The sequence below is a fragment of the Scyliorhinus torazame genome, chromosome 6, assembly GCF_047496885.1.
Source record: "Scyliorhinus torazame isolate Kashiwa2021f chromosome 6, sScyTor2.1, whole genome shotgun sequence".
NCBI lineage: Eukaryota > Metazoa > Chordata > Chondrichthyes > Carcharhiniformes > Scyliorhinidae > Scyliorhinus > Scyliorhinus torazame.
The window spans coordinates 206,064,507-206,088,987 of NC_092712.1; the positions used below are offsets into that span (position 1 = coordinate 206,064,507).

Below are 24,481 nucleotides of genomic sequence, written 5' to 3' on the forward strand. Positions count from 1 at the left end.
CCACTGGCACATGGACATCCTGGCAGCTAGGCACTGCCACCCAGGCACTTTGCAGTGCCAGCATGGCACTGCCAGGGTGCTCGGGTGCAGTGCCAGTTTGCCTGTGCCGGGGGGCCTTGCCCATGAGTTGTGGTGAGGGTCGGTGCTCGAGCATCTCTGAAGAGGTACGTTGGTTGACGTGGGTGGGGGGTGTCCTGAAGCTGCGAGAGATGCTGAGGGGGATTGAAAAATCGTGACTGCCTTTAAAAATGGCACCCGATCCACAAGTAGTCTTCTCACCAGTGCAGGAAATTACTTAAAGAGTGGCCTCAACACAGAGTTCCCTACCATGGCCAACAAAAATGGCAAAGCGCCCTTGAATAGCTGGGTCTTTTATGGCCCTGCTGTGCCAAGAAACACCCCACTAAACGTGCCATTTAGCGGTCTTTAAATCACGTCCGCTGAATCGCACCCAACGTTTCAACTACTTTTGGCTCTTCATCAGAACTGACACACTGGGAACATTGCACCCCTCGGGACTCAACGTTGAGTTTGGCAGCTTTAGATTGTGACTTTTCTCCTCTATCTTAAATCCCTTTTATAAACTATCCCATACATAGATTGTCTCAAGCCCCCTTCAACATGGGGCCATCTTTCCTTTGTTCTTAAGTTGCCACATTCTGTTGTAACTTCTCACAGCTACTTTAAAATCTCATACATTCGCCCTCTCTTGAGCTCTGATGAGCCGAAAGGACTCGAAATGCTGCCAGGTCTGGTGAGATTTTCCTACATCCTCTAATTTAATATTGTTAGGTTAACACAACATGATGGAGGTATGCACTCTACTGAGTGCCTTCTTTACATTGTGTTACACAGGTAGTAACTTTCTAACATTGCTAAGCAGGAGCTGAAAGTACTTTCTAGGCCTTTGCTGTAGGCTTCCATTTGCTTCCAACAATATGTTCACTCTAGGATGAGCAGTATTTGAGTAATGAAAGTATATCCCATTTATTTCTTGATGAAAACATTTTGACTATTTTTGAAAATACTGTTTCTGTAACAAGTATTTTAATGTTAAATCTCTATGGCCAAGTGATTTTGCACCAAGTTGTATGGGCTTGGAACTAAAGGCTTTATCAATAATGGATGTTTGCATCAATCTAATGAAGGAGCAATTTTATGAATTTGTTCTGCTGAATTTGTATCCTTTCATGGTATATGTGAGAGATTTTGCCTGTGATCATTTAAATAGTTGGGAAGTTATGTCCAATGTGAGTCTGGATTTTCTGCTCCTGAAGATTGAGACTCCCAGAAATCAATGGGATGAAAAGCAGGCTGATTCTATAATGAACAGTGATCTGCTCTGCTAGATTACCATTCAGGCGGTGAAGGTGAACTCCATTTATCACCTCCCAACCAATAGGTGGCCAATAGAAAATATATTTTACATTTTATATCAAATCCTGAAGCTAATATTTCTGTCTCATAGATGAAAGAATATTTGAACCTGACATTATTCTATGGATTTAGTACTCGATAGCTGTTCAAGAGCCTTTTCCAAGGTGCAATTCATCATGTCTTGCCAGTCAAGAGAGAGGCCACAAACCCTGCGCATGTAATTAACTGTGTTTGAATTATATATTTAATTCATAGTTTTATACGCCAAGCCATAATAAACAATGGGAAAGAGCACAGTTCTTAATTAATTACATGCTAGGAGAAGTTTTAGATTTTGTCTTTTCAAGTGTTATATCTTCATTGATTTATTATGGTTTATTTGAGCTGACCTTCACATACCAGGAGTAGGAAATGTATGGGTGCAGAGGTCAGTGCACTCTGGAGGATTTATGATCATTAAAGTTGTAAACACCTGACCTTTAGTTATTATTAATTCATTTGGTGATTATCGACATTCATTTTTCACCCAGAATTATGCACTGTGAGGTTTGATAAGGCATTAGCCAGATGTACAGCAAAAATGGTGTCCTTGCAACAACTCCTGGTCCTAAGTTCATAAGAATGCCTCTGACTGCCCCAGTGTGAAATTTCTACTTCTCGTGCCAGCAATATTTGTGGCTTCTTTCGCGGAACTGATAATAGTGCAACATTGTGAGATTATTCCATAAATTCATGCCCACTCATTTCAGTAAAGAAAGTGAGTTTTTTCCAGACCTTACAGTATTCACCATCACAAAAGCAGGTGCATGGATGACACAGCTACTTCATAACCAGCTGCTGGATGTGCACACAACGCCCTGCAAGATTCTTTCTCCAGGTTTCCTTCTCTGTGGGGATGTGCACTGCATCCGTTCTGTGTTTTTGAACTAATCTGTATGTTTATTGGGGTGGCCCACCGTCTACACGGCACAAGTCAGGAGTGTGATGGAATACTCTCCACTTGTCTGGATGAGTGCAACTCCAACAACACTCAAGAAGCTCAACACCATCCAGGATAATAGCCTGCTTGGTTGCTCCCCCTTCCACAAACATTCAATCGCTCCACCACCATTGAACAGTGGCAGCCGGGTGTACCATCTACAAAATGCACTGCGGGAACTTGCCACAGTTCCTTAGGCAACACCTTCCAAACCCATTACCTCGACCATCTAGAAGGACAAGAGCAGCAGCTACCCTGGAGGTTCCCCTGCAAGTCACTCACTATCCTGACTTGGAACTATAACGTCGTTCCTTCACTATCGCTGGGTCAAAATCCTGGAACTCCCTCCCTAAGAGCACTGTAGGTGCACCTGCACCTCAGAGACTGAAGCAGTTCAAGGAGACAACTCACCACCACCTTCTGATGGGCAACTAGGGATGGGCAATAAACGCCGACCTAACTAGCGACGCCCACATCCCGTAAATGAATTTTTAAAAAGATGTCTCTAGATCTCCATTAAATGAGCTGTTTGAGAAGTAGGGGGAACAATGAGCTTAATTCTGGTCTTTTGCCTCTTTCACCTGGGTTCAAATTCATGCCAGATAAGGTGAAGGTCTTGCCTTATGTAAAATTAATTTTGTACAGCCTCAATCTAGTTCATGGACCCTACAGTACAAATTGATTCAACCTAACCTGGCACTAATTCGTAGTATCACTGAGAGAGACCACAGGACGGCTGGTATGAGAATTGGAAACAAATATCACACTGAGCCACTAGGGCGTTTCTAAGATCATGGCAAAATAAAGAGAACTTTATCCTGCACTCGAGATGCTTGACACTGAAATAGAAAAAGTTCTACTTCCCAGCACTAACATCCCTTAACTTGATGAGCACAGAAATGTTGAAAAGAAAGAGGAATTAACCTTTGAAATGAAGAATTGGCTTCTACAATTTTGAAATAATTAGTTTTGGCTGTGTTTGTGAAACATGACTGTGTTATGTCAATTTTCAAAAGATGCATTTATAAAATTAACAAAGAAATGCACTATCAATTAATCATGAATTGTTAAGCGTCATTGACTGTCCATGCCCCAATGACCTTAAATCCTTTTTCTTAAGTCCACTAACCATTAGTTATTGGTAATTAATTTCTTTTGAATCATTGTTTAAGGACAAATTTGTATGCAAATCAGGAGCACTTAAAAAGACAATCATACACAATGAATTCACAATCCTAAATAAATGTTTTTTTCCCAATCAGGGGAGCACCCTGAAATGCTTTCCTGTCTGTAATATTTATCAAGTCAGTTTTGAGATGAGGAAACCTGACCTACAGATGAATTTTGCTTGAGGAAAATCACAAGCGTCATAAATTTGTTATAATTTTTCCCTTCATTTGACAATGAAGGAATGCCTTGAGCAAAAAAAATATTCACCTTAGATTTCTTACAGGAGAAATTTGGTTTAAAGTTAAATACCACCAGAGGGCTGTCAAACAAAGTGCTGATGCACCTGACCCACCGAGGAGAGTTGTCTACTCTAGTGGTCTTGGGGAGGATCCTCGATGGGCGGATAGTAGGTTCAGAGATTTTTGTTAACCCAGGAAGAGCACAAGGCTCCTCCCGGGCCCACAAAAATAAATTCTCAATATGTACTGCTTAGTGATCTACAACACTCTCTTTAAGGATCACAAATGGTATATTTAATCAGTCTTATGCCTAGTTCAGCCAGTTGGGCTACTCACCATTTACAGGTCTCACCTGGATATATCAGATGGGCCATGAACATCAGGGGCGTCATTCTCCGCCGGCGGGAGTCTCCATTTTGCCGGTGCCCGGGGGTTTCCCGACGGCGTGGGGCTGCCCCACAATGGGAAACCCCATTGACCGGCCGGTGTTACGGAGACTCCCGCCGGCCAGTCGGCGCAGAAATGTGGCGGGGCGGGTAGGAGAATTTCGCCCCAGGTCACTGTGATACCCCTTTTATTTTCAAGCATAAAATGAGTTGAATCGCTTCCCCTTCCTTATTCGTTTCCTGTCTCCTTGTCTTCAACAACACGGTCCATTTTCAAAACAGCCTTATTGTTAAATATCAGCGATGTTAGTATCTATAAATACATAGGGCAGGAGCTCCTGGAGGAGCAAAGTGCAAGTTCTGCCTGCCCACTGCTGACCCCATCCAAAATCATTGTACATTTTCACCAAATGGCAGGCCGTATAATGTTTCTCAAGCCATTTGATCTTGCATTTGTCAAGCAAACAGAAAAAAACATTTGTCAAAGCCATTCCCGTTTGTTACAGTGGTTCTAAAATCCTCATTGCTACTTACCGTACACCAATCTTACCTGCTTCCTGTTTTATTTCTGTGTAGATTTACCGCTTATTTTTTATCATCGCATTTGAAATGCTTTGTAAAATTGGCTTACCAAGCTCTCTGCCAGTTGTCTTCAGGGGAGTGACAGGATTGCTAGTCACGTGAATGTTGCAATGATATGCATATACATCCATGAATATTTATACTGAGAGCTCGTACGAACAAAGCTGAACCGTTTGGTTTTCTGTTACATAAGCACAGTATGCCCACACTAAGGATCTGCATAGAGCCTTTCATTGTTTTATTCTAAGCCTGTTATAATTGGAGAGTTTATACAACGTTGTTGCCACTTTCTGGCTTGAGACACTGACTTTGTGGCATGTACCTCTGAAAATGGCTGACGGGCAGGAACACTTGCTCCAGATCACAGTGGGCAATCCTTTGCTGCAGGGTTTGAAAGATGTTGCATAAATTGCATTAAGTATGCCTAATTGTGATTCATTCTGCTTCTAGCTGTAAGAAATGACAGAAACAAAAAGAAAAAGGAGATGCCAAAGCAAGAATGTTCAGAAAGCTACACAATGACAGCAGAATTAGAGGATCTAATTGAAAAGATTTGCAAAGCTCACCAGGAAACCTTCCCTTCTCTTTGCCAGCTGGGGAAATATACTACAGTAAGTATTGGACCACAGATGTTTGTTGCTTTGAGCTATATGCATTGAAAAGTTGATGGCTCTCCCTGATTGTGAAGACACATGTATATCATAAGGCAATTGAAAAATATGGTGATTACTGGAAATCTGAAATAAAAAAAACAGAAACTGCTGGAAATACTCAGCAGGCCTGGCAGTATCCTTGGAAAGAGTAGCAAAGTTCAAGTTCAGGTCCACGTCCTCTCATTAGAACTCATTAACGATTTAGTTCATCAGTGATTATGTCAATATAAGTAACATTTTCAAAGATATTGCTATACCTACTGGTGGGGGAGAACATAAATAAATGTATACCTAAACCTGAGATATGAGTCATCAATTAAATATCAAATTATCTTATCTGGGTGCTGTCCAACCTGGGTGACCTTTGGGTGTGGACAGAGGTGTGCTATTGTGTCTCGAGCTAGTGAAAATGAGAAGTTCAGCACTTATGCTTTATAAAGGCAGCAGGGAAAGCTACAGTGGGAACTTCACGCTGGAATTATATTGATGTCATTGGTTTGTACTACATATTGAGGCTTGATTTTTTTTCAAAATTCTGTCAGCTCATTCTGAATAATTGAAAGTCATGTCATCCGTACTGATGGCCGCAAGTAAAAAATTGATGATCTCTGCTGTTTCCAGCTCTTTTAAAGTGCCCACCAACTGTGAATGTCTTAGTGCAGCTGGGCCATGGTCTGACAGTAACATTGCTAGCAAGGCTCTGGGTTCTCCTGCTGGCTGTCCTGGAGTGAGATATCAAATGGTGCCAAACAGTAGGCAGAGGAACACGGAAAGCAAGCGGGTGTGAAGAACCATAATAGGTGAAAAGAGGAGGCTATGTGTCTGTTTGTGGGGGTCTGCTCATTTGAAGTGGTATAGAATCGCTGCATGTTTAGTGAGAGATGATATAGTGTTAGAGAATCTGTGGTTCTGGATCTGCAGATTAAATTACTGGGATTCCAATTTAGCCTTATTGCTTGCATGTAATGTGCTATAATCAATTTACCAAGGCAGATGCCCATGTCTAATCAGCACAGGCATTCAGGCCATTGCTGAATTGACTGTTATGACTGAAGTGAGCACAGGCCTAATTTCAATATAGAAATAAAGCTCCTGCACTCATTTTGGATCCGAACACTTGAATTTGTTTGCATTTGACAGAGTTTACCATTCGCAGGATTTAAACAGCCTATCCAGTGGTCCTTAAAGGAACCTCTCGTGGACACTCAAAAATGTAGAAACTCCGACATATTTTGCGGAGTCAGAAGCGAAAGGACTGCGTCTCCTGGGTCCTGAAAACACCTGCGGGATCTTTCAGATCTTTTCCTGCTTTACATTTCATGGGTGGAATCCCACCCATTGTTTCTACTATAGTTAGAATTGTAAAGGTTTAGCAGCTCATTGCACTAGAACCAACTCTTGGAATGAGTTCAGTCCCTTCCTGCTGCCCTGTTCTTCAAATGTGAAACTACTTATCTTTGAACATCTATTACAGATTGTGCTTTCACAATTGTTTATGGTAGAGAATTGTAGATCCGAACAGCCCAGCTGGATAATGAAATATTCCCTAACCGCTCCCTTGCTATTTTTGATAACAACCCCAAATTTATGCTCCAAATTCACGTATTCACCAAAAAGTGGAAATACATTACCCAAATCTGTGAAGCAAAATCCCCTGTCTCATCTTACCCACCATTCTTCCAATGAGAAGACCCCAAGGGTATGATTTAACCACTGCATTCTGCCCAGCACAGATCTGGGCGCATCGGTTAAATAGTGGGAAAGGCGAAAAATCGAAATTTGTTCCAGGCGCGATTTAGTTTGCAATTTAACCGGCCTGCACCCGATGGTGAGTTCCAATCTCAATTTCCGATGGCTGAAACATTCTAGTTCAGGGGTCACCCTTGGGCCAGGGGGGGTAAGGGGCATTGCATTGGAGGCCTTCAAGCCATCTTTAAATATTGTGGAGACCCATAACAGGGGCAACTACAGCTGCAGCCTGTCTGTCCAACCAAACTCTCCCAGGACAGAGCTTGCTTTGTCTTGTATGCTGAAGGTCACTTTAACTCCCTTTGACTGCGAGCAGCCTCCAGCTTCACAGCTGAAGGCAATTGCAAATGAGAAATTGGCCTTGTTAGTTGTGAGAGAACTTCACTGCTGCAGGTTGTATTTGCTGCTGCTTGTGAATGCAAATGCCTGGAGGCTGCAGTTGCTGTTTCCTTCCCTTTTCTGTAGCCGGAAAGAAGGACATTTTCTTAAGACATCTGGGTCGTGGAACACCTGGCTCAGGGGGAACATGAGTCCAGAAGACAATCCGGTTTGAAGCAAGAAGGCTCTGTGGGACCTGGTGCGTGGCATTGATCCAATGGACCACCTGTTAATGCCATTGAAGAAATGCTTTTGTACATTGCTGATGCTTTTGCTGCTGGTGTGGTGAGCGCTGCACGTAACTGGCACATCACCGCGGGTTAACCACGCTGGAAGTCAAGGATGTTCAACTGCACCTTGAGTGCCAGTGAAATATGTGGATGCCAGGATTTGGTTCTGGTGAGATTGAGCCGTGTCGAAGGGCCTGCACACCTGTGGCTCCTGGATGGAGAATGGCACTGATACGAGGAACAAATAACAGATTGATGGACAGATCATTTCTACAACAAATTTCTGGACATGAAAACGCATTCTCAGGCTTATCCTCCGTTTTTGTTGAGGAACCTGTGAGGGCGATACTGTGTGTTTGGCCTTTTAGTGAAAATGAGCGGATATATCTTTGTATTGATACCAATATGGAACTGTGATGTTTCCTTGGTGTTGAGTGGTTAGTGTGATATGTGGAATGTTACGTAGTTGATTTTCAAAATTTTGTTACTGTTGACCATTTAAGAAACAAAATATTCTCAACTCTCAAGTGGCTCCTCAAGTGCCATGTCTCAAAGGATGATCAGTGCACAGCATTTCAATCAAACATTAAGGCCTGAACAGTTTGCCTGAACTCTCGAAGCGTCAGCACCAAAGAGGCAGCAGCCAACAATCAAACATTCAAGAGCCGGGCTTCAACACTGGGGATATCCTCGTGACCAAAGGGAAAGAGTGTGGGTCAGGGGACAGCACCTGAGCACAGTCTCCCTAACATTCCTGGGGTTGGGGGCTAGGGGCTCCTGCTGTTGCAGGGGGTGAGTGAGCAGAGTGAGGTTTTCCAGCACAACTGGCTGACTGGATGGCACTCTGAGAGAAGGTGGGAGATGTAGGGTGGGGGAAGCTTGGGGGATTAGAAGGTCCTGGGATGGAAGTTCTAACTGATTGTCGGTCTACCTCCTTCGCCAATTCCTCACAGGTACCAAAATGGATGGTGTTGTTGGTCCGCAGAGGCTGCCATCATGTTGATGGTGGAAGCCCACGTGGCCAGATGCCAGTGAAGGCAGCAGCGACAAAGCAGGCTGGAGACGGCACCCCATGTTCAGGGGGCTGCCACACACCCTGAAGACCCGGCCACCCATCAAGCCGGAGGAGAACCTGGTTTGGGTGGGGGGGGGGTCACGGAGGCCAGCGAAGGCCCAAGGTGTACAGGCGTCATTGGTCTTTCGATGAGACGACAGAGAGCATGTATCGCAGGAGACTCCATCTGAACAAAGAGACAGTGCGGCACCTGGGACAGGTCCTTGCAGACTAGGCACCCCATGGAGGAGGAGGACACCCGCTTCTGGTGGCCGTAAAGATCTCCGCAACTCTGAATATTTATGCACGCAGTTAATTTCAGGCCTCGAGCGAGGACCTGTGCAGCATCTCATAAGCTACAGTCTACAAGTGCATCCGAGATGTCACAAATGCTCTGTATGCCTGGGCAGCGAACTGCATCACTTTTGAGCTGGATCACGCCTACCAAGATGCCCAGGCTGTAGGATTCTCCGCCATCGCCAGGATGCACCAGCTCCAGTGGGCAATTGATGACATACATGTCACTTGCACACACTAGGGCATCGGGAAATGCCCTTTGTTAACAGGAAGGGGTACTACTCCATGAATACTCAGATTGTGTGCAACCACCACCTCCGTATCATGCACTAGCCAGGGAGCATGCATGACAGCTGCATCCCGGGGCACTCGGAGATCCCTGGCATCGTCGAGGACTACCCCAGGATAGCGGGTTGGTTCCTTGGGGACAAAGGATACCCGCTGAGGTCCTAGATGGTGACACTAGTGCATAGCCCTGAGACCAAAGTACAGACTCGATATAATGAGGCCCATGATGCCACCCATGCTGTCATTGAACGTTGCATCGGGCTGCCCAAAATGCATTTCCGAGCCTGGGCCGCTCTGGTCGTGCCCTGCAGTACTCCCCCAGAAGGTATCCTGCTTTATGCTGGTCTCTGTGTCTTCCACAATAAGGCACAGCAGTGGGGTGACATGTTGGAGGAGGAGGAGGCATGCGGCCTCATCTGAGGAGGAGGCGGACCATGAGGGGCAGGAGGATGACCCTGAGGAGGAGTTGCAGGAGGAGTCGGAGGATGGAAGGCAGGCGCAGGCAAGGGTCCAACATGCCCGGAGGACCAGGGAGGCCCTCATCCTCACCAGATTCTCATTGGATGAGGCTTTGTCTGTCAGCTCACCCCCTCCCCTCCTGAATTTCCCTCCGCCCCTCCGAACCCTCCTTCCCCATCCAATACCCCCTCCCCATATCTCCGAATTTCCCTCCTTCCCCCCCATCTCTCCATCCCCCTGTCCCCTCCTTCCCCTTCCCCCATCCCCCCCATTTCCCTCATTTCCTCCATCCCCCCACCACCCCACAAACACCACCTTCGACAACCCTGTTCCACCTCCAAGGGAATGTGAAACATCACTCCAGGGTGATGGGCCCATGTCAGCACTGTCAGCGGGTCAATATACAAGGCAGGAGAGTGATGATAACTCGCTGTGAGATTAGCTCTGGTGCTCCTCAGTTTATGCCCAAGTCTGACTGCTCTCTTTCTGCTGTCAACGCACTCGCACTCATCCTCAGAATGGGGTCTGCATCGGGGGCGTTTGATCCTGGACAACTGTGCCGGGGTGTGGGGGGGAGAGGAGAAGCAGAGTGCAGCAGGGTTTGGAGTGTAGGCATATCTGCTGTGAAGATTAACGTGACAGAGGCTGCGCATGTATCACGTGTAACATGTTTTAATGGAGACCATTTTATATTTCCATTCCCGCTAGCCACACTCGGTGCTCCTCGCTCTTCGTGATCTTTCATGGTCTACTGCTATGTCTAGGTGTGTCCCCAGGATGCACATCAGAAGTGGAGGTAGCCTGCTGCTTTCTTGAGGCCTTTGATGCCTTTGATGGACATTCTCTGGAGGGTTTGGCGCCGGAGGGCCGCTGTGACTTATTGGTGCGACAGGCGTCGCCATGCCACTCTGTTCTGCCTGAAGCCCTTGAGAAGCGTCAGTGTCAGAAGGAGGGATTCAGCTGTAGTCTCCTTGGTGGCAGGCCCCAGGTTGGCCTCCCATGCTTATTCCTCCCTGATAATGCTCATCAGGCCCTGGGGGTCTCCATGGGATGGAGGGGCAGCTGGAGTGAGCTTCAGAATCCTCTGAGTCATGCTGCACTGCCAGTCTTGGTGGCTTTCCATTGTCTGCAGCATGATGTCCACGCCCTCAGTGATGCTCCTCAGTGACTGGGCCATGCTCTACAGTGCCTCGACAATGTCCACCTGTGACTGGGACATGGGGCGGGATTCTCTCAGCCCGGGGCCGGGCCGGAGAATCTCTGCGACCGGCGCAAATCGCACCACGCCGCCCCGACGGCGCGGAGAATCGGCGCCATTGGCGCAGGCATGGTTGGAGTGGCGCCAGTCGGGGGGCCGCTCCATGCGGCCAGCCCGCCGATTCTCGGCCCGTGATGTGCCGAACAGCCAAGTGGCTGTCGTAAAAACGCCAAGTGCCGCCTGCGCCGTCCACACCTGCTCTCAGCCGGCAGGAACTCGGCGTGGAAGGGTCGGGGGGGTGGCCTGTAGGGGGGAAGGGGGGTCCGACCCCAGGGGGGGCCTCCGGTGTGGCCTGGTCCGCGATCGCGGCCCACCGATCGGCAGGTCGGCATCTCTGGCTGGGGGCCTCGTTTCTTCCGCGCCGGCCCCTGTAGTCCTGCGCCATGTTGCGTCGGGGCCAGCGCGTTGAAGGATGCCACTGCGCACGATGGCGCCGGTGCCACTGCGCATGTGCGTGTTGGCGCCAGTGCCACTGCGCATGTGCGGATCCCGCGGCGGTGTGAACCACTCCAGTGCCGTGCTGGCACCCTGTAGGGGACAGAATTGCTGATCCTGAGGCCGTGTTGACACCGTCAAGAAACGCGACGGCATTTCCGATGGCGGCAACATTTAGCCTCAGGATCACAGAATCCCGCCCATGATGTCAAGGCCCTCAGCCATGGTCATCACAGACTGGGACATGCCTTGTGCATCACCACTCAAGAAGCTGATGTCGCGCTCAGGCTTTCCACTGAGTGTTAGGCTGGCGACCTCAGTGCCACACATTGTCAAAATCATCGCCTGTGTCAGTAGCCTTTGGGACACCTCCAATCAGCTATGCACTCGCTGGAATGTCGCCGACATCCCCTCCTGAATGCCACTGCTGTGTCCTATCATCTGCATCGACTCCAGCATCTGATTGGGACCCAACTGAGTCCTGGGATCCAGCAGACCTCCGACTGCTGCCTCCCTTGGATGTTCCTGCATCCAGCTGATGTACATCACCAACTGTGTGCTGCTCACCAGATTGTGCCCCAGAAACCTGTCAAATACTATAGCCCACCGAGGTGTGTGCCTCTACACTGGTACAAAGTAGGGGTGATAGCTGTGACGCCTCAGTGGTATTCTCCTCGGAGTTCTCCTACGAGGTGTTCGCTTGGGTGGTGTGGCGGGAACGACTATGGATGGCCCGGGCTCATCAGATGGAGATTCTGTGAGACAATGGACATGTTGTCAGTGAGAGGGAAAAATCATTTTGTCTGGTATGGACTACTCACTGAAGTCAGATCATCTGGGTGAAGGGGAAGTGGATCCTCACCTCTGTGACGCAGGCCAACCTCCCTGTCAGTGACTGCCCTCTCCTCTGTTGACCCTGCGATTTCCAGGGCCTATTCTTCATAGGGGGGGAGGAGTCGGATGGCTATCTTCTGCGAGGACAACAAGATGGCTTTGTGGGCCACATGCATGATGAGTCAAGGGCATCTATAACAGGTGACATGTGTGGGTACCGCATCTGGACATGAAGCGGTTGTTCTGGTGTGTTCCAGTGGGTGCTGAGGAACACACACAAAGATCAGATGTGGGGCGAGTGCGAGGTATCAGCCGGTGAATTGTGCGTGTGTGGTGGGAGGAGGCGAGGCGTGTCTGGGAATTTGAGGGCTGGCAGGAGAACTGATGCCAGGAGAGAGGTGGCAATTTACCCTTGCAGGTCGGTGGAGGTAATTGATCTTCTTCCAACATTGGACGGCAGCCCTCCTGGTCATGCTGCCCGCACTGACAGCCGCTGCCACTGTCTCCTAGGCGGCATTGCTGACCCTGCTGCTGGTCCTCTGACTCCTCTGGGGGAACAGGATGCCCCATCTCACATCGACAAGCGGCGGGTGCTGAGGCACAAGTGCAGCAAATCAGATGGCAAGACAGCCAGTAATCCCGAGAAGCCCAATGGGACTCATTTAAGTGCTGTTAAATACAGGCCACAATCTCATTGAAGAACAGCCAGCTAATCGCACCTAGAATGGCATTTAGAAATTTTGCCGTTACATCACGCGCTAAGAAGTTGACTTTCGTCATTTTGGCAGGTCCGTTTTATTTGTTTCTTTTAACCACACCCACTTCAAAGCTCATTCAGGGGCTGTGTTAGAGATTGCAATTCTAGAAATGACAACGCCCTGATAACTCAATAGGTGCAAATTACCACTGAGTTTTCTACTCGCACATGTTTTGTTTTCTGAACAGTTTTAGCAATAATTCTTATTAAAGTGAGGGCTATTAAAGATCGGTGTGCTGATACATCTAATAGCCTTGTCGGACAGGTTTTAATAACTTGAAAATTAAGAGAGCTGTAAAATTGCAAGCTGACCTTTTCTCAGGAAACATACCTACAATATGTTTATTATGCTTCTATGGATAATCGATTTAATGCAATATACTCATTTAACTAATTTTGTCTGAAAGTTCATTTGTTCAGTATTCAGAAGTTGACATTTTTTTCCATGAATTCAGAAAGCAAAATGCAGCCTTTATAAGACTTGGAGACTGATTTACTGACCAGTAGGATTGTTCAAAAACTTAATTTCAATAGTCAGTTTGAACTATCATCCAGCTTCTCTTTACCCAAGTCCATACTATAATTTAAATTTAACTACGTTGCTAAATCCCTTGCTTACCAAAAATTGTCTGAGAGCCACTGTAATTCTTTAAATAGCTCCTTAATGCCAGATCTCCGATTGCCAAATCTGCAAGCTCCCATCAATGGAGAGCTCACAATGAATATCTAATAAGGGCTAACCCTGGACAAATCATTGTGTTTAGCCCGTGCGCTCCGAGGACAGGTGCAAAGTCTGCAGTGCACTGTTGCAGTTTCATCCACATCCATCACAGAATATCTATCTCATATCTAAATAGCGAGGCATCTGGATGGAAATTGTCCCATTGGACAGACGCAGCATGGGTTCATAAAGGGCAGGTCGTGCCTAACTAATTTAGTGGACATTAACAGTGCGGTAGATAAGGGGGAGCCAATGGATGTGGTATATCTGGATTTCCAGAAAGCCTTTGACAAGGTGCCACACAAAAGGTTGTTGCATAAGATAAAGATGCATGGCATTGAGGGGAAAGTAGTAGCATGGATAGAGGATTGGTTAATTAATAGAAAACAAAGAGTGGGGATTAATGGGTGTTTCTCTGGTTGGCAATCAGTAGCTAGTGGTGTCCCTCAGGGATCAGTGTTGGGCCCACAACTGTTCACAATTTACACAGATGATTTGGAGTTGGGGACCAAGGGCAATGTGTCCAAGTTTGCAGACGACACTAAGATAAGTGGTAAAGCAAAAAGTGCAGAGGATACTGGAAGTCTGCAGAGGGATTTGGATAGGCTAAGTGAATGGGCTAGGGTCTGGCAGATGGAATACAATGTTGACAAATGTGAGGTTATCCATTTTGGTAGGAATAACAGCAAAAGGGATTATTATTTAAATGATAAAATATTAAAACATGCTGCTGTGCAGAGAGACCTGGGTGTGCTAGTGCATGAGTCGCAAAAAGTTGGTTTTCAGGTGCAACAGGTGATTAAGAAGGCAAATGGAATTGTGTCCTTCATTGCTAGAGGGATGGAGTTTAAGACTAGGGAGGTTCTGCTGCAATTGTATAAGGTGTTAGTGAGGCCACACCTGGAGTATTGTGTTCAGTTTTGGTCTCCTTACTTGAGAAAGGACGTACTGGCACTGGAGGGTGTGCAGAGGAGATTCACTAGGTTAATCCCAGAGTTGAAGGGGTTGGATTACGAGGAGAGGTTGAGTAGACTGGGACTGTACTCGTTGGAATTTAGAAGGATGAGGGGGATCTTATAGAAACATATAAGATTATGAAGGGAACAGATAGGATAGATGCGGGCAGGTTGTTTCCACTGGCGGGTGAAAGCAGAACTAGGGGGCATAGCCTCAAAATAAGGGGAAGTAGATTTAGGACTGAGTTTAGGAGGAACTTCTTCACCCAAAGGGTTGTGAATCTATGGAATTCCTTGCCCAGTGAAGCAGTAGAGGCTCCTTCATTAAATGTTTTTAAGATAAAGATAGATAGTTTTTTGAAGAATAAAGGGATTAAGGGTTATGGGGTTCGGGCCGGAAATTGGAGCTGAGTCCACAAAAGATCAGCCATGATCTCATTGAATGGTGGAGCAGGCTCGAGGGGCCAGATGGCCTACTCCTGCTCCTAGTTCTTATGTTCTTATGTTCAATGATGGTGCCAGGTGGCTAAAGTTTTGTTATGGTATGCAAATTAGAGCTAACGAGAAAATGAACTTTCCTTTATAATTCAACAATTATAAATACATGTTGTTGCTTTGGAATGTGCACGAGGTGGGTGTTATTTTTCAGGGAAGCAGAGGATATTATTTCAGTGTTATCCTTTGTACTTGGCCAACCATACAATAATCTCATAGCATTGCAAAATACCTCTTCTTCCCATCACAAAATGTTGCCATTGAGATTATGTCCAAAATTGCACCAAACCTGTGACCTGCTGAGTTTCTCTTTTGCAGTTTGACGCCGGCAAGCTCTTTTTAGTGTGTGCAGCTGCAAAATGCACTCCGATCCCTTCTGAAATCTTTGTTATTTATTTTAAAACAGGATCTGATTAACTAAACAGGCCTGTAATGATTTACGCATCGTAAAGGTACTGGTACACAGTTATGGGAAAGTTGGTTGTGTTGAACGCAAAAGAAACACATGTTTACGAGAGCTGAGAGTCAGTACATATCTGTGGAATGTTGCTTATGTTAAAAATACTTCCAACACCGCTAACACATTCTTTATACTTCTACCATCTTTATGTTTCTGACATAATATATTCATATAATTTTATCAAGTTGTCACCTTGATAAATAATTAAATTTTTATACACTTTTGACATGGATTTTTTAATATTCTTTGAATTAAAAGAAGAAATTCTACACATTTCTGATAGTTAGTATTATAAATTATAATAACAGATGGTGGTACAGCTAAGTTGTAAAACTGATCATTACCCCATAAATAAATACAAATGAAATATTTATGTTTTTGTTTCTTAAATTATCTGTTTATTGAGATGCACAATTATCAGTATTAAAACTTAGCTGTGCTACTATCTGTTAATAGTACTTTAACGTGAATTCAGTGTGTAATAGAGTTAGTGGTGTCTGTGTTTGTGCCAGAGTGTTAACAAACTGAACTCTCAATCTGATCCAAACTGTTGATAGAATCCATTGAGCACAAAGCACTTCCTCATATAAGCAAGGGGAAAATTGTGAGACATACCACTCAGTGTCTGGTTACAGAGCTGCATTGGCAATGGCTTGGGAGTTAGGCACTTAGCTCCAACCAATCTCTGAGCTGATGAAGAGCACGCAGCTCAGCAGAAGCTAAGATTGCTCAGGGAAAAATAACTTCAGACCTAATTTTCAAAAGTACCTAAAAGGGCCATGAACCCACGGGCAGAATTTTACGTTGTTTGGGTGGGCACGTGACCGATGGAAAGCAGGTAAGATGACGTCAGGCACGTCATATCCTCATTGGGCATTTGTGCAATATTTTGGCCGGTGGGCAGAAGTGTAGGAAACGTGCCCGGCAACAATCAAGCAAACCAATTGGACACATTAGGGGGCCAATTTGATGCAATTTTAGGCAGGCCGATTGGCCAGGTGGCCTTCACATTTTAGTTGTAACCTTGATCCAGGCAGGATGAAATGTCAGGGCTGAAATAAAATTTTAAAAGGTGTCAGGATTGAGGTTAGTATTTGAATGTTCTGTCTCCGACACACTTTGCATTGTTTTTCTCGCAATTTATTATTTACAGGTCAGCAGCTCCCTGAGACAGTTCCCCTTGAGGGCGCATGTTAGAAGCACCAGACCATACCCTCTCTTTTCTTGGCGCTTGTCCTCTTGCCACCCTCCCCGGCAGTGCTGAGCCTTTCCCAGTGTGCGTTTCATGCTGGCTGCCCGTTAATTGGCCAGCCAGCGTAAAATCAAGTTTACAGACCGACTGCGGCAGGAAGTGCATTTTACGCCTTCTTCCAGGTGCACCAAAGACGGAAAATTCAGGCCCAAATTACTTTTGCAATTCTTTCCTCCTAAAAGTCACAATTACCTCAAAAATGCAGCTAGTGAGGTTATTACGAAGTTGCTGAATAATTCAAAGTATTAAAGAGAAATTGTTTATCTAGCTCTAGTCAATTGCATGCCAAAAAAATATGAAACTCCAAATTGCTTCATAATTGCAGATACAAGACCACAGGTGATGCCTCACATACGTTTTCTTACATTAATGGCACTGGATGGGAAAATTGTAGGCAGCACACTCAATGGAGATCATTTTGACTTTGAATTATATAGTAAATTTGGCTATCAGATTAGCTGCCCATCATACATCTCTTTCAAATTTCATTTGCATTGTCTTCAATGATCAGCCAAAGTTAAAATGATGTCTAATCCTGGCACAGTCAGAGAGAGAGGTTTTCTGTGTCTGCTCCACCACATTTCCACTTGTGGAGCAGGGCAGAGTGTTGTTCGCAACAGAGATTGATGCCTCAGTATCAGCTGGCTGTTCCTGAGGGAATCACTGAAAGGGGGCTCCATCTCCTACATGCAGTTTTTGAATGTTTGGCCTGTCTACATTCATTGACAATCCCTGCTGGTGATAGTTGCAACATATCTCAACACCATCTTCATTGATGACTTTCCCCTAAGCCGAAGATCAGTATGGGTCAGAAGTGGTGATATTCATTGATGTTCGTATAAAATTCAGTTGCACTCGCAACTCCTCAGACACTGAAGCAGTTCATGCCACATACTCCAAGACCTGGACAACATGCAGGCTTGGACTGCTAAGTAGCAGTAGCATTCGCACCCCACAGTTGCCACAGTAGCCAATAATCGCTCATAATAATAATAATCGATAATCAATAATCGAGTTCAGTGACATTACTATTGCCGGGTCCTCCACATCTTTTTTTAAAAAAAATATTTATTAAAGTTTTTTAACACAATTTTTCTCCCTTACAAACAATAACCCCCCACCACCCCCCCCATAACAAAAAAAAACGAGAAATCGCGCAGAGCAAGATATATACATGGCAAAATGATATATTTACACAGCTTTGTACACTGGCCCTCACCCGTACGTGCCAGTTTCCCCAACCCTTCATGTTATCTCTTGCTCATCCACCCTCCCAGGCAGTCCCCCCTCTCACGCCCCCCTCCCAGGACGTCCCGTCCCCCCCACCCAAGGTTGCTGCTGCTACTGACCGACCTTCCTCTAACGGTCCGCGAGATAGTCTAGGAACGGTTGCCACCGCCTGTAAAACCCCTGCGCAAACCCTCTCAAGGCGAACTTAATCCTCTCCAACTTTATGAACCCAGCCATATCATTTATCCAGGCCTCCAGGCTGGGGGGCTTCGCCTCCTTCCACATTAGCAAGATCCTTCGCCGGGCTACTAGGGACGCAAAGGCCAGAATGCCGGCCTCTTTCGTCTCCTGCACTCCCGGTTCGTCCACTACTCCAAATATTGCTAGCCCCCAGCTTGGCTTGACCCGGACTTTCACCACCTGAGATATTGCTCCCGCCACTCCTCTCCAGAACCCCTCCAGTGCCGGGCATGACCCAAACATATGGACATGGTTCGCCGGGCTCCCTGAGCACCTTCCACATCTGTCCTCTACCCCAAAGAACCTACTCACCCTCGCCCCCGTCAAGTGCGCTCTGTGAACCACTTTAAATTGTATCAGGCTGAGCCTGGCACACGAGGAGGAGGAATTAACCCTACCTAGGGCATCAGCCCACAGACCTTCCTCGATCTCCTCCCCCAGCCCATCCTCCCATTTACCCTTCAACTCTTCTACCAGCGCTTCCCCCTCTTCTTTCAACTCCTGGTGTATTTCCGACACCTTGCCCTCCCCGACCCATACACCCGAGATCACCCTATCTTGAACTTCTTGTGCCGGGAGCAACAGGAATTCCCTCACCTGTCGCCTCACAAAAGCCCTCACCTGTATATATCTAAAGGCATTTCCCGGGGGTAACTCTAACTTCTCCTCCAGTGCCCCTAGGCTCGCAAACGTCCCGTCGATGAACAGGTTCCCCCATTCTTCCAATCCCTGCCCGATGCCAGCTCTGGAACCCCCCGTCCATCTTCCCCGGGACAAACCGGTGGTTACCCCTGATCGGGGACCACACCAATGCTCCCATTGCACCCCGGTGCCGTCTCCACTGGCCCCAGATCCTTAGCGTTGCCGCCACCACCGGGCTCGTGGTATACTTTGTCGGCGAGAGCGGCAGCGGTGCCGTCACCAACGCCCCCAGGCTCGTTCCTTTACAGGACGCCATCTCCATCCTCTTCCATGCCGCCCCCTCTCCCTCCATAACCCACTTGCGGATCATCGCCACATTTGCTGCCCAGTAGTAGCTCCCCAGGTTTGGCAGCGCCAACCCTCCTCGGTCCCTACTGCGTTCCAGGAACCCTCTCCTTACTCTCGGGGTCTTATTCGCCCACACAAACCCCATAATACTCCTGCCTACTCTCTTAAAAAAGACCTTAGTGATCACGATGGGAAGGCACTGAAACACAAACAGAAACCTCGGAAGGACCACCATTTTGACCGACTGCACTCTACCCGCCAGCGCGAGCGGTAACATGTCCCATCTTTTGAAATCCTCCTCCATTTGCTCCACCAACCTCGTCAGATTCAGTTTATGTAGGGTCCCCCAACTCCTGGCTATCTGGATCCCCAGATACCGAAAGCTCCCCTCCGCCCTCCTCAGCGGTAGGTCCCCTATCCCTCTTTCTTGGTCTGTAATACAAAGAGCTCACTCTTCCCTACATTGAGCTGAAAGCCCGAAAACTCCCCAAACTCCCTTAGAGTCTGCATGACCTCCACCATCCCCTCCATTGGATCCGCCACATACAGCAACAGGTCATCCGCATATAGCAACACCCGATGCTCTTCTCCCCCTCGGACCACCCCCTTCCATTTATTAGACTCCCTCAATGACATGGCCAATGGTTCGATCGCCAATGCGAACAACAGGGGGGACAGGGGGCACCCCTGCCTCGTCCCTCGGTACAGTCGAAAGTACTCCGACCTCCGCCAGTTCGTCACTACACTTGCCATCAGGGCTCTGTAAAGGAGCTTAACCCAATTGATAAACCCTACCCCAAACCCAAACCTGCGCAGCACCTCCCAGAGGTACTACCACTCTACTCAGTCAAAGGCCTTCTTCGCGTCCATAGCTGCCACTATCTCCGCCTCTCCCTCCTCCGATGGCATCATTATCACGTTTAAGAGCCGCCGCACATTGGTGTTTAGTTGCCTGCCCTTTACAAATCCCGTCTGGTCCTCGTGAATTACTCCCGGGACACAGTCCTCGATCCTCGTGGCCAGCACTTTTGCCAGCAACTTTGCATCCACATTGAGGAGCGAGATCGGCCTGTACGATCCACATTGCAGTGGGTCCTTGTCCCGCTTTAGGATCAAAGAAATTGTCGCTTCCGACATTGTCGGGGGCAGGGTCGCCTCCTCTCTTGCCTCATTAAAGGTCCTCACCAGTAGCGGGGCCAACAGGTCAGCGTACTTCCTGTAGAACTCCACCGGGAATCCGTCCGGTCCCGGGGCCTTCCCCGCCTGCATGCTCCCCAAACCCTTGCTCAGCTCCTCCAACCCAATTGGTGCCCCCAAACCAGCCACCTCTTGCTCCTCCACCCTCGGGAATCTCAGCTGATCTAGGAATCGTCTCATCCCCTCTTCCCCCCCTGGGGGCTGGGATCTGTACAGCTCTTCATAAAAGGCCTTGAATACCTTGTTTATTTTCGTCGCACTCCGAACCGTGGCTCCCCTTCCATCTTTGACTCGCCCTATTTCCCTCGCTGCCATCCTCTTACGGAGCTGGTGTGCCAGCATCCGACTAGCCTTTTCCCCATACTCGTGGGTCGCCCCCTGCGCTTTCCTCCACTGTGCCTCCGCTTTCCCTGTGGTCAACAGGTCAAACTCCGTCTGGAGCCGTCGTCTTTCCCCAAGTAATCTTTCCTCCGGGGCCTCTGCGTATCTCCTGTCCACTCTCAAAATCTCCCCCACTAACCTCTCCCTTTCCATACCCTCTGCTTTCTCCCTATGAGCCCTAATGGAAATTAGCTCTCCCCTGATCACCGCCTTCAACGCCTCCCATACCACCCCCACCCACACCTCCCCGTTGTCGTTGGCCTCCAAGTAAGTACCTTTCGATACACCCCCTCACCTTCCCACACACCACCTCGTCCGCCAGCAGTCCCACATCCAGCCACCACAACGGGCGTTGGTCCCTCTCCTCTCCCAGCTCCAGTTCCACCCAGTGTGGGGCATGGTCCGAAACGGCTATAGCCGAATACTCCGTCCCCTCCACCCTCAGGATGAGCGCCCGACCCAGAACAAAGAAATCTATCCGGGAGTAAGCTTTGTGTACATGGGAGAAGAAAGAAAATTCCCTGGCCTGCGGCCTTGCAAACCGCCATGGGTCCACTCCCCCCATCTGATCCATAAACCCCCTAAGTACCTTGGCCACCGCCGGCTTCTTTCCAGTCCTTGATTTGGAGCGGTCTGGTGCTGGATCCAACACTGTATTGAAGTCCCCTCACATTATCAGGCCTCCTATCTCCAGGTCCGGAATGCGCCCCAACATGCGCTTCATGAATCCTGCATCATCCCAGTTCGGGGCGTATACGTTTACCAACACCACCCACATCCCTTGCAGCCTACCGCTCACCATTACATATCGCCCTCCATTGTCCGCTACAATAGTCTTGGCCTCAAATGACACCCGCCTTACCACCAATATTGCCACCCCTCTATTCTTCGCGTCCAGTCCCGAGTGGAATACCTGCCCTACCCATCCCTTTCTTAGCCTGACCTGGTCCGCCACCTTCAGGTGTGTCTCTTGGAGCATGGCCACGTCCGCCTTCAGTCCCTTTAAGTGCGCGAACACTCGAGCCCTCTTCACCGGCCCATTCAGGCCCCTCACATTCCACGTTATCAGCCGGATTGGAGGGGCTCTCACCCCCACCCCCCCACGCCCCGCCGACTAGCCATCTCCTTTTCTGGGCCAGTCCCGTGTCCACGCCTCCCTCACCCTCCAGTCCCCCAGAGGGGGGGATCCCCGTCCCGACCACCTCTTCTGTGTCCCATTCCCTTTCGGCCAGTGCAGCAGCGACCCTTTTTCCCCCCTTCCCCCCCTCCCCTCCCCCCCGCTAGACCCCTGTCTAGCTTTTTTGCTCCCCCATGTCACTCCCGTGAGTCAGCTGACGCCTGCTGACCCCGGCTTCCCCCGCTGTCCCATTGACCTCCCCGCATGGGAGTCTCCCAATCCATATGCATTCCTTCGTTCCCCTTCCTGCCTTTCTTCCCGTGCGCGGGAAAACACCCCGCGCTTTCCAAAGCCCGCTCCGCCCCCTCTGGCGCAGCTCCTGCCGCGGCCTTGTCTCTCTCCCCCAGCCCATGTAACATTTCCTGCGCGTCATTGACCCCCTATATACAACAACCATCACACATCAAACCTCAAACATCCCCCCAACCCTCACAAACCCTCAGTTAGAGTCCAACTTTTCGGCTTGTACAAAGGTCCACGCCTCTTCAGGCGTTTCGAAGTAATAGTGTTGGCCCTTGTATGTGACCCACAGTCGCGCTGGCTGCAGCATTCCGATTTTCACTTCTTTCCGGTACAACGCCGCTTTGGCCCGGTTGAAACCCGCTCTCCGCTTTGCAACCTCCGTGCTCCAGTCCGGGTATATTCGGATCTCTACATTGTCCCACTTACTGCTCCGCTCCTTCTTGGCCCATCTCAGGACCCACTCTCTGTCCGTGAACCGGTGGAACCTCACCACCATCGCCCTTGGCGGCTCATTTGCCTGTGGCTTCTTCGCCAGCACCCGATGTGCCCCGTCCAACTCCAGCGGCCTCGAAGGGGCCTTCGTGCCCATCATCGCCTCGAGCATCATGCTCGCGTATGCCCTGGCATCAGCCCCCTCCACTCCCTCAGGGAGACCCAGGATTCACAGATTCTTTCTCCTTGACCTGTTCTCCAGGACTTAGAGTCTTCCCGCCCACCTCTTGTGTAGCGCCTCGTTCTGCTCCACTCTCACTGCCAGGCCCACGAGCTCGTCCTCGTTCTGACTGACTCTTTTCTGTACCTCCTGGATCTTAGCTTCGTGGACCTTCTGGGTGATCCCGAGTCCTTCAATTGCCGAAAGCATAGGCGCCAACATCTCCTTGCGCATCTCCTCGCACTGCTCCTCGAAGCAGCGCTTGATGAACTCCTGCAGCTCCCCTTTGTCCCTGGCCGCCGCCATTGTGTTTTCTTTCCCTCGCTTCCCCCGTCGCTCCAGTGCCGCTCCTCTGGCCGTTACACTTCTGGTCCGTTTAAAAAGTCTATGGAAACTCCTGAAAAAGGTCTGAGAGTCAGTTCCAGAAGGGAGCTGCCGAATGTGCGACCTACTCCTCCATGGCCGCCACCGGAAGCCTTGTCCCTGCTTCTTCAATGGCCCTGGTAGATCCTTTCACAGTTGTTCCCTCTGCTGCTAGAATTCACCTTTGATAGAGTCAAGTCAGATTGCAGCTTTAAGCTTGCCCTTCCCCCGCCTGCATGCTGGAAGAGGCCCTTGTCTAAACCTGCAGCCAAAGCCAAATCCTTTACTGTTTCTGCCGGGTTTGGCAGCCAAAAGACACAACACTCCTGGGGGACACTGTCAGGGGAATGCTGCAGTCTTCTTCCCACACCGGGAAATGTCAAACAAATGCTGTGGGGGCCCTGTAAAAGAGCCCAAAAGTCCGTTCCAAGCGGGAGCTACCGAATATGCGACCTAGCTCTGCATAGCCGCACCCGGAAGTCCCGAGTCCTCCACATCAACATCATGTGACCAGAAACTAACAAGAACGGGTTGAGACTGGGCATTCTGTGGTGAGCAGCTCACCTCCTGACCCCCAAAATTCTGACCATCATCTACAAGGCACGAGTCAGGAGTGTGATGGAATACTCTCCACTTGCCTGGATGAGTGCAGCTCCAACCACACTCAAGAAGCTCAACACCATTAATAAAAAAGCAGCCTGCTTGATTGGCACCCCATCCACCACTTTAAACATTCACTCCCTCTACCTGTGTCACTATGGTGTGTACCATCCAAAAATTGCACTGCTGCAAACCATCGAGCATTATTTGACAACATCTTCCAAACCTGGAATCTCTATCACCCAGAAGGACAAGGGCAGTAGATACATGGAAATCTCACCACCTGCAAGTTCCCCTCCAAGCATCACACCATCCTGACTTGGAAATATATCGCAGTTCCTTCAACATCATTGGGCCTCCCAATCTAACTGACTCTGCACCACATTATCGTGGTTCAAT

General features: G+C 48.4%; 1 protein-coding gene across 5 annotated transcripts in view; it reads left to right on the forward strand.

The window, feature by feature from the left end:
- LOC140425237 (retinoic acid receptor beta-like) overlaps nucleotides 1–24,481 on the forward strand; it is a 325,114-nt gene that overhangs the window by 157,725 nt on the left and 142,908 nt on the right. For all 5 annotated transcript variants that reach the window (XM_072509317.1, XM_072509318.1, XM_072509321.1 and 2 more), the window contains one exon: nucleotides 5,184–5,344. In XM_072509317.1, the coding sequence (XP_072365418.1) occupies nucleotides 5,184–5,344 (161 nt within the window). The remainder of the gene's footprint in view (nucleotides 1–5,183; nucleotides 5,345–24,481) is intronic.